The 9,648-nt window shown below is 34.2% G+C and overlaps 1 protein-coding gene across 2 annotated transcripts; it reads right to left on the reverse strand.

Annotated features, from left to right (window-relative positions):
- Positions 1-94: 94 nt before the first annotated feature.
- LOC127126823 (protein DETOXIFICATION 14) lies at positions 95-7,588 on the reverse strand. 2 transcript variants are annotated; one of them, XM_051055825.1, is made up of 7 exons: positions 7,318-7,588; positions 1,768-2,312; positions 1,499-1,585; positions 1,310-1,366; positions 966-1,204; positions 514-719; positions 95-393 (listed from the first exon to the last, which is right to left on the reverse strand). In XM_051055825.1, the coding sequence occupies exons 1-7, from the start codon at positions 7,552-7,554 to the stop codon at positions 352-354; spliced, it is 1,413 nt and encodes a 470-aa protein (XP_050911782.1). In that variant the 5' UTR covers positions 7,555-7,588; the 3' UTR covers positions 95-351. The 2 variants fall into 2 exon arrangements, with proteins under 2 accessions (XP_050911782.1, XP_050911783.1); XM_051055826.1 differs by lacking the exon at positions 7,318-7,588 and adding an exon at positions 2,496-3,057.
- Between the last annotated feature and the right edge of the window lie 2,060 nt (positions 7,589-9,648).

Raw genomic sequence — 9,648 nt, forward strand, 5'->3', positions numbered from 1 at the left:
CCAAATTCCATCTTGTGGGGGAAATTACACGAGATCAAGTTATATTTTGATGCAAAATTAGAGGAAATGTTCTAAAGAGAGTAAACCATAAATCACAGAAAGGAAATGACTGAGATCAACTGATTTACAAAATAGAAGTTTCCCCCAATATATAGGCGATGAGATGACACAACAGCTCAACCAACTAATAACCGAAATAACAAAAATCTGAATAACAGTTAACTTAACTACTTCAACACTTAATAATCAGTATTGCAGTTGATGTCTTACTAATTTTCCAATATATGCACAATATAGAAATTGCTCCTATTAACTTTAAGCATCAGTCATGAGTTTTCTTACACATCCACCCTAAGTCGTAGCATCAAGTACTCTCTCCCTTGCCATTTTTGCCTGCAAAAAAACAAAGCAAATATATTGTACTTTTAACACCTAAAAACATATACTGATATAGTTGTAATAGAGAAACATATTTATTGAATACTGGTAGTATCATGTTTATAAATTGTGGACCTGTTTGTTCCAATCTGTACGAGCAGTAATAATGGAAAGGAAAATTGTCTGCACGATGGAACCGCCGACTATTCCTATCCAAAGACCCTTTGCTTTGAAATGTAAAACAAAGCCCAGTATTACGCCTACAGGAATTCCTACTAAATAAAAAGCTCCAAGATTCACATAGGCTCCAACACGTTGCCACCCACTTCCTTTAGCAGCCCCTGATTATTAAAGAAAAGGATTGATCATATGTTCGTTAGTTTGCAGCAGGATAGAAACGAGAGTTTAAGCCTCGTAGTTGACATACAACCAAATGTATATTACTTTAACAACATTCAAATTTACATGTGTTACTTGTGTTAATTACTCAATGATAAATTTGTACACATGCTTCAATAATAGTATAGATAGAACTCTGCAACGTGTAATAAAGTATAGCAAAAGGAGTGTAAAGAAGAGTTGTTGACCTGAAAGAACAGCTTGTAAGCTATCTGTAAATATTGATGCACACAGAAAAGGAATCATAACAGCCACATAATGAATAAGCACATTGTCATGGGTATAGGCATAACCCAAGACATATCTGCAGCCAAACAGGATTATGACAACACTAAGAGCTTCTATCACTGCAAGGATCATAGCCGTACAAACAGAAAAACGACCTGCTTTTGGATTTCCTGCCCCTAATTCATTTGAAACTCGTGTGCTGCCACACAAAACAAATGAGTTACTTTTAATTTTACTATTATTACATGCTAGTATTAGTGTATAGATAAAATTACCATAGAGTTTGGTGAAGAGAGAAACAAACCTAGTAGCAGCCCCGAGTCCAAAAGATATCGTGAAGTGCAGTGTAGAGATGGACAAGCTGATCAGACACCCATGGAAAAGTTAGAGATTAGTGGTTTTATTTTCTTCTAAAATATAATAATGATTGATGTAACCATATAGAAAATAATAAAAACTTGAGTAAGCATATGCTGAAATCAAAATATGTTACCATATAGAGAGAACTGAAGTCTCCAACTCCGGATTAGGAAGAAGTCCAGCTAGCAAAAAAATCACCTCACATGCCCACCATTTGAGACTGAAAGAAGACGGACAAACGGACAATTGTTGAAGACAGATGTGTATATATGTGATAAAACAAGTAACAATCTTGGCTAAATCATGAATGGCTGTGCTGAAAAAATTAAAAGTTTGAGAGTAATATCCATGAGTTGTTTTAATTAATGAGAAAAGAAAAAGAGAGGAATAAGAAATAGTTACCAAACCATAGCAGCAGAAGGAACAGCAAGGGCAAAGAATTCTTTAAATCCAAGGAAAGCTTTCTTGGAAAAAGGCACACGTGTTTTCTCACAAGCAGAAGAATACTTAACAAAGTACAAAAGTATTACGACATTCAACCAGATTCCTAAGCTGAAGGCAATTGCCGTGCCAACAGATCCCAACGCCAATTTAAATACTAAGACCCAAGAGGTTACTCCATGGAAGCACAAACCTATTAAGGAGCTTATAATCATAGGAGAAAGGATGCTCTGGGTCTGGAAAAAACGTGTAAGGGGTTTGAGAATTGCTGAGCCAAATAGTGCTGGTATCAGCCAAAGAGCATATGTACGTGCTTCAATGGAGATCTCAGTGTCTTGGCCAATGAAAATCAAGATTTTATCAAGGAAAATCCATAAAACAGTGATTGGTGCACAAACCATGGCGAGGGACATTACGGCAGTGTATGTGTACATTCCAAGTTTTTCAAATTGTCCTGCTCCAAAAGCTTGACCGCATAAAGTTTCTATTCCACCAGCCATCCCTGACTGCAATAATATTGACATAACTGAAAGAGTCATGCACATGCAAAGAATTTATGTTGATATAATGCAAATTCATATGAGTACAAGTATGACGAAATTGAAATCAATAAAGTATAATGTTGTTATTGAAGTCCACAAAATATATAATGAATCAAAAGGCCGTTTGCTTTGAATTGAAAGCTTAACCTTTTGTCGAACAGTTTAACTACAATGTCATTTTCATGGAATACAAAGTTTCCTTCCTTTATTTCTTCCCTTGTGACCTTACCAACAACAGGAAGAAGAAACAAAGACTCCTTTTGTTTCTCTTCCTCTCCTCCATATGATCTTCCACACTGTCATCCTCCTCCTTCATATACCTTACTCCTTTACACATTGTGTTTGTTCAGATATAGATGAACATTCATTAGATAGATACACCTATTTGACACTCTACCAGTCGTGGTGGTGGCTGGTCGTCATAGGTAACGGCGGCCTGCAGCCTCAGTAAAATTTGTTTAGCCTATTGAAATTTAGAACCAAAAGATTGAAGAATGATAGAGAACTTCTTATGTACTCTTTCATTTACGGTCACAAATTACCAAGATTGTAGTGTAGTGTGTTTGTACATCCTTTCATCCCATACACACTTGCATCACAACAATCTCAATTTTCATATAAAAAAAATTTCAAAATTGAATTCACTTGAATTTTTATCGGTCAACCATTAAATCAATTTTGAGTATGTATTTCATTGAACTCAATTTTCTAGTCAAGTTGGAATTGTTGGTGGACCATCACAACCAAATCCCCAAATTTAATTTGAAATTTCTTATTCTTGAATCTTTTCTACAATTGTTGTCTTTCCCTCAATGGTTTCAAAAAGGTACAAACACACTACAATCCTTAGTATTTTGTGAATGTAAAATGGAAGAATACATACGAAATCTATTACAATACACGGTCGTAAGACACCCCTGCTTTTTAGTAGGTTTCGGAAATGCATTTTTAGAGACTTTTTAAAAAATGCATTTTCAAATTAAATTTATACACAAAATTTGAGTGTGGCTAAAAATAAATGAATTATGTGTGCATAAGATGTGTCCGAAGATATATTTATGAAATTTGAAGAGAATTTTTGAATTTTCAAATTGTACTAAGTAATATATAATATACATAAATAAAATTCCCATACATTTATTTCGTGAGTTGTGGTTGATGGAGCGTGAATACGGAAAAAAAAAACCTTTAAAAAAATATTAAGTTAAGATCTTTTATTGGATTGTACTATTGTGATTGGAGTTCTTAAATTTTAATTTGTAGGGGTATAATTGATTAAGGTCTCGATTGTTTTAACTTTAAAATTTTTTTTTAGTTTTAAAAGAATTTTTTTATAAAAATAATTTTTAAAGTATTAATTTATTTTTAAAATTTATTTTCTATAAATTAAAAGATTAATTAAATATACTTTATTCAAGATTAATATATAATCAAAATTATAATTTTTTTATGAAGACGTAGTTCAAATATAATTTTTATGAAAAACTATTTGAAATAATTTTAAATTTTAGTGATTTTTTAAAATTTTGATATTAAAAAGAATTACAATAAAATGATGAAATACCTAAAATAACATTTTAAGAATAACTATTCAAACCGATTTTTCATTTGAACTTTTTTTTAATTATAATTTTTGTACTTATAAAAAAGTAAAGGTTTGTATGTTACCCTTACAAGGGCAGCAGTACTCAGAGACTTTAATATGTTTATAACAATTTGACGTGTTAGGGTCTTACCCGCGACGACGAGAAGCCATGTATGGCGGGGTTATAGTGATTGTAGAGGTCCTATACTCACGTGAGGTAAGAGACTCTGTATGTTAGCATATTGCTTTTGGTGTTGGGTGTAAGTTATGATCTCCTTCTTTCCCCCGTCAAGAAAGAAGTATTTATAAAGGACAAGACCTAGAATTTAGAAAACTCATGGAGGCGGTAACTGCTCATGACTAGGGAAGACTATTAACTACCTATTTTATAGAGGGTCGTGGCATGACCCACTTACATATGACTAATGTGGGATAACAATATTATACACATCATTTGTCCTAAGGTTGAGCCCCCATGTTCCACGAGGATGTCACTTGGACGACCTCAATCTAGGCGGGAACTCAAAGGTCGCTCCTGTTTAGGACTCTTACAAATATAACACTACATTATCCCTTAAGCACGATGGCTTGTAAATGAAGAAGTTTTTTTAAGGCTTCTTTCGCTCGAGAGATGAGTTCTTCAGATGGGGGTGAGTCCCTCAACTGAAGGCAGTATTTTCAATGTGGGAAAAGTCCATCAGCTTAAGGTGAGTCCCTCAGCTAAAAGTGGTCTTTCCAATGGGGGGCGAGTCTCTCAGCTAGGGGTGAATGCCTCAGTTGAAGGTGGCATTTTCAATGTGGGGCGAGACCCTCCTTTTGTTTTCATAAGCCCCCTAATTGAGGGATGCGTTATCGCCTCTTTCCAAATGTCTCCTGATTAGCCAAAATGTCAATTAGAATGGTCAATCAATATTTCAGACGATCATGCTTACTTCTATTTAACGTAAGTAACGATGCTCTGTTTTTCAAAACCTTAAATGCTAGTGTCACGATTCATAAGTGTGTTGAGCTTTTCAAAATTAGAGAGGATCCTAAAAGGTTACAATTTCAGCTTCGGCGCGCTCACCTGAACTGAACAATTCTTCCATCTCCTTGATTCTTCGTTCACAACTTCTTTTCAGGTATGGATTTTATTTTTTTCTCCCCTAATGTGTAATGAGTAGGGTTTATGCAGAAATGTTAGAAATAGGATTTAGGTTATCGTAGGGTTGTGGGCTTTGAGGGTTATAGTCACCCCTTTAAGGATATCGATGATGGTGGTGATTTCTTTTTGTTCAGTTGTTTTCCCAAGAACAAAAAGACAATGGCCACCCCTTTCTTCGTGCTCAAGGAAGTAGAGGGCATTGGATCTTATTACACCTTTGACAATCAGATCCTCCATTTCCGAACATGGGTGGAGGTTTCCTCCTTAGAAGATGAGGATACTGTTAATCTAGAGGCATGTTCGCCGTCAGATAAGGTGACCACACTTGTCTCCTCTGATCCTCCCTCTCCATACTTTTATTTTGACCTCCCCCCTTTATAAAGGATATAGGGTTTTATTTTCATTGTTCCCCTTTTTCTATTGAGGTTATGAGGGTTCTCAATATCGCGCCCACCCAATTGTTCCGTAACAGTTGGGGCTTTATCAAGGCTTTTGAGATGGTCTGTGAATACCTAGATATTACTCCAGCTCTAGGCATCTTTTTCTTTTTTTTATACCACCAAACTCGCAAAGGGTAGCTAGTTGTCTTTAGGTGGTTTGTCGGTGAAGGCCCCTTTTCATCTCACTTCAATCACTACAAAAATTGGAAGGAGAAGTTCGCCTGTGTGAGGGGGCGAGTGGATTCTCTCTGAGCGTTAGGGGCTGACGGTGACCCCCTCTTCGCCCTATCCTAGACAAATGATCATGTGGAGGTCACAAAATATGACAAGAAGTACCTTACCTCTGAAGAGGTGAGAATTATTCGCCTACTAGGGAAGTTCGAAGTTATGGAAACATGTGTCATAATAAAACTGTGGAGGGCGATAATCATCTCGTCGTCTACTTAGGTAAGTTCTTGAATACCCTATTTTCTTTTATAGGTGTTTTCAAACAACATTAGTGGTCTCTGTGCATTGTTTTTCTGATTAGATGATGAGGATTACTGATGAGGAGAAGAGAAGAAGATGGGAAAAGATCCAGGTTGTTCGTGGGGAGACTAATAGCCTCAAGATGAGTAGGAATTATTGATCGTAACTCTACCGATCATAACTAGGACAATTATTCAACTTAGTAATTAATTAAGAATAAATAATTATAAGTTGTGGCTTTTGAGTTAACGAACTTAGGCTCCCCTGTTTTAACTTTGAATTGACCTAAGGAGTTAGAGAATTATTGTGCAAATTAGTGAGTTATACACCAATGAATTTGGTATAGCGGTCTCGTTAATTTGCCATGAGATTATAGCTTAAATGTAATTCAATTGATACACAATTCATCAACATGTATAATTAGGGGATTCGATAAAAATATTTGATTGACTTTTCGCATTGAACGTTACTCCGTTAATTTTTCGTTCTTGTTTTCGTACCAAATCATAATAGAAAATCCCCTGTTATTTAATTTAAATCGCGTTGTTATTTCTTTGTTTGAATTCATAATCCACACAGAGAAGAATTATTCTATTACTTCGACGATACTAGTACACTGACTATAATTGTCCGTCAGAAACCTATTAGATGCTAACAATCTTTATGTTGGATTAGTCCATATAGAGCCTTGTTCTAGCTTTAAACCCATTAGAGTCCATATAGAGCCTTGCTCTAGCTTTAAACAAAACCCATTAGTGGACGGTGAAATTAGTTTTCTTGAATTAATCGATCGCAAGCCAAATACAAAAATCTTAAAAATAAAAATAACATTTAAATGTGAAAAATAAAGAATTGTTTATGAAACTTTTAGTTCTCCATATTAAGAATATTGGCCATCTATCCCTCTCTTTTTTCTTCATTTTATTCAAAATAAACTCTAAATTTTCTTAAATGTAAAGAATGAAGAATTGATTAAACAAATATTTTTATAAAATCAAATTGAATTTTCTTCATAAAGTTCTGAGTTGTTCCTCAAGAATATTTTGTATTTATGAGAAAAAATAAACTCTCATTTAAATGGAGGGTCATATATCCCTTTTTTTTGAGTTTGATCTAATCACCATTATAAAAACCACTTATTTAAATTGAACTCTAAATATTTATAAGAGTTTGCCTTAACTCATATATTTACAAAATCAGGATATAAGACACTAAAGCAATGTAAATCATATATAATCAAAATGAAAAAGAACAATAATCAATCAAAACTCAAATTAGAAGAGTACAACACAGTCGTTAGATGGAATATTCAAATGATGATAAATAACTCACCAAAATACTAAAGCCAGAAACATTAGCGATAGATGTAGCAATGGAAACACTTGAAAGAGACATCTGATTAAGATGTCCAACCATAACCACCGATACTACTTGCAGAAGGTTTTGCAACATAGACGATGCCACCATTGGTGCAGCTATAGTAACTACTTTCTTCAGTTCCATCATAAATCTTGTTCTTATTTTCTTCCATTCCAACTCTCTAGTCTCTGAACCTTCTTCTATTTCCATAGCTTATTTTGGTAAGCTATTATATACCTTTTTGTCTTAGATTCTACTGAGTTATATATATATATATATATATATATATATATATATATATATATATATATATATATATATATATGTGTGTGTGTGTGAAAACATGTATAGCCCAATGAAAAAGACAATGAAAAATGATTTTACAAATAAAAGTTGTGATGATGTATTATGAGAATGAGATGAAATAGCATAAAAATGAAATAATGAGTGAGAATCAGACGGAGTTAACATAAACATTAAGTTATGTTTGATAATAAAATAAGTGGTGGAATTGGTTATGGAATAGAGATAATGGAGAGTAATGGGGTCACTGGTGGAGTTATTATGAAATAAAGTTATCACTAATTTTTACCAAGTAAAAGTTGTGATGATGTATTGTGAAAATGAGAAACCGATGAGTTAACATGAATATTAAGTTATGTTTGAGAATAAAACAAGTGGTAGAATTGGTTATGGAAGGGAGATAATGGAGAATAATGGGGTGAATGGTGGATTGATTACGAAATGAAGTTATTAATAGGGGTTTTTGTTAGATTGTAATTCAGATTTATTAAATTTGTATTTTGTTTAGTTTTGTATTTGAATTTCATTTAAATTAGATTTGTGTATAAAATCAAAAATTGTAATAGAATTTTATAAAAAAAAGAAAATATTATTTTTCTGTTTTTATCTAAAAGTTAGTTAGAGTTCTTTCTCCATCTTCAATCTTCATTATCTTCGTCATCTTTCTTTTGTGCATTAATAATTGGTATCCAGAACTCCGATTTGGATCCACAGGAAACACCAAGGAAAACATAACTGAACGTGGGGCGTGTGTGATTGATTTTGTTTCTTTAATTCCTGTTGAAATTACAACCGGCATCGTAACATAATCACATTTTTTTGATTCTGAGGGATTGAGAAACACAAGTGTTTGATGAGATCTAAGTGAATTCTTGCACAAGATCGAAGATGAACGATGGAAACAATAGCTTGAATACGAAGCTTCTAGTCTTTGATGGAAAGAATTGGAATCGATGGATGATTCAGATGCGTGTGTTGTTTGACGCTTAACATGTTATTGATCTCGTCAATGATAGTTATGCAGCGATTGCAGCAGATGCAATTGAAGCACAAAGGAAGACATACAGAGAGATGAGGAAGAAGGATCATAAAGCTATGTTCTATATCCATCAATGTGCGGATGAAAATGTGTTTGAGAAGATCATAAATTCGATGACATCGAAGGCTATGTGGGACATACTGGTACGTTGCTATGGAGGTGATGCATCAGTGAAGAAGGTGAAGCTTCAATCCCTATGTAAGCAATATGAGAATCTCAACATAAAGAACAATGAGATGGTACCTGGTTACATCTCCAGAGTGATTGTGATCACAAATGAGATGAAATCTTGTGGAGAGACTCTCTTTGAACAAGTAATCGTTTAAAAGGTTCTGAGATCTCTTACTCCTCATTTTGATTACATTGTTGTAGCAATTAAACATTCTAAGGATTTGAGCGCCATGAGAATTGAAGAGTTGTAGAGCATTTAAAGGCACAAGAGTTGCGTATGACTGAGAGAAAGTCTGAAAGAAAGGTAGAATAGGCTCTGAAAGCATATTTTGGTAAGAAGAATCAGAAGCAATCTTGGTTAGAGGCCAAAAAGAGACATGGTGGTGGTTATCAGAAGTCAAAAGTATCCAACTCTGATGAGAAGAAACATCAGAAGGGAAATGAGAAGTTTGACAAGAAGAAGGTTCAATGTTATTGTTGTAAGAAGTTTGGCCACTTAGCTGCTGATTGTTGGTCAACCAAGGAAAGAGAATCAAAAGAAGCAAACATAGCCAAGGGAAAGTCTGATGATGAACTTGAGCTATTGATGGCTTTTGAATTTGATGGTGGATATTTGGTAGACTGGTGGTATATGGACACTGGCTGCTCAAATCATCTAACTGGAAAAAACCATGGTTGATTAATTTTGACTCTAGAAAGAGGACAAAAATCAGATGTACTGATGATAAGTATCTGAATGTTGAAGGAATGGGAAATGTCAAGGTCAGAGTGAAGAATGGAAAAACTTTTAA

Source organism: Lathyrus oleraceus, chromosome 3, assembly GCF_024323335.1.
Source record: "Lathyrus oleraceus cultivar Zhongwan6 chromosome 3, CAAS_Psat_ZW6_1.0, whole genome shotgun sequence".
NCBI classification, from domain to species: domain Eukaryota; kingdom Viridiplantae; phylum Streptophyta; class Magnoliopsida; order Fabales; family Fabaceae; genus Lathyrus; species Lathyrus oleraceus.

What these genes read in the sequence shown, in the direction of transcription:
- LOC127126823 (XM_051055825.1), bottom strand. Translation starts at nt 7,554, where the DNA reads ATGGAAATAGAAGAAGGTTCAGAGACTAGAGAGTTGGAATGGAAGAAA. An exon ending in GGACTCGGGGCTGCTACTAG is followed by an intron (nt 1,205 to 1,309) that starts GTTTGTTTCTCT and finishes TTTGTGTGGCAG; the next exon opens with CACACGAGTTTCAAATGAAT. An exon ending in GTACAGATTGGAACAAACAG is followed by an intron (nt 394 to 513) that starts GTCCACAATTTA and finishes GTTTTTTTGCAG; the next exon opens with GCAAAAATGGCAAGGGAGAG.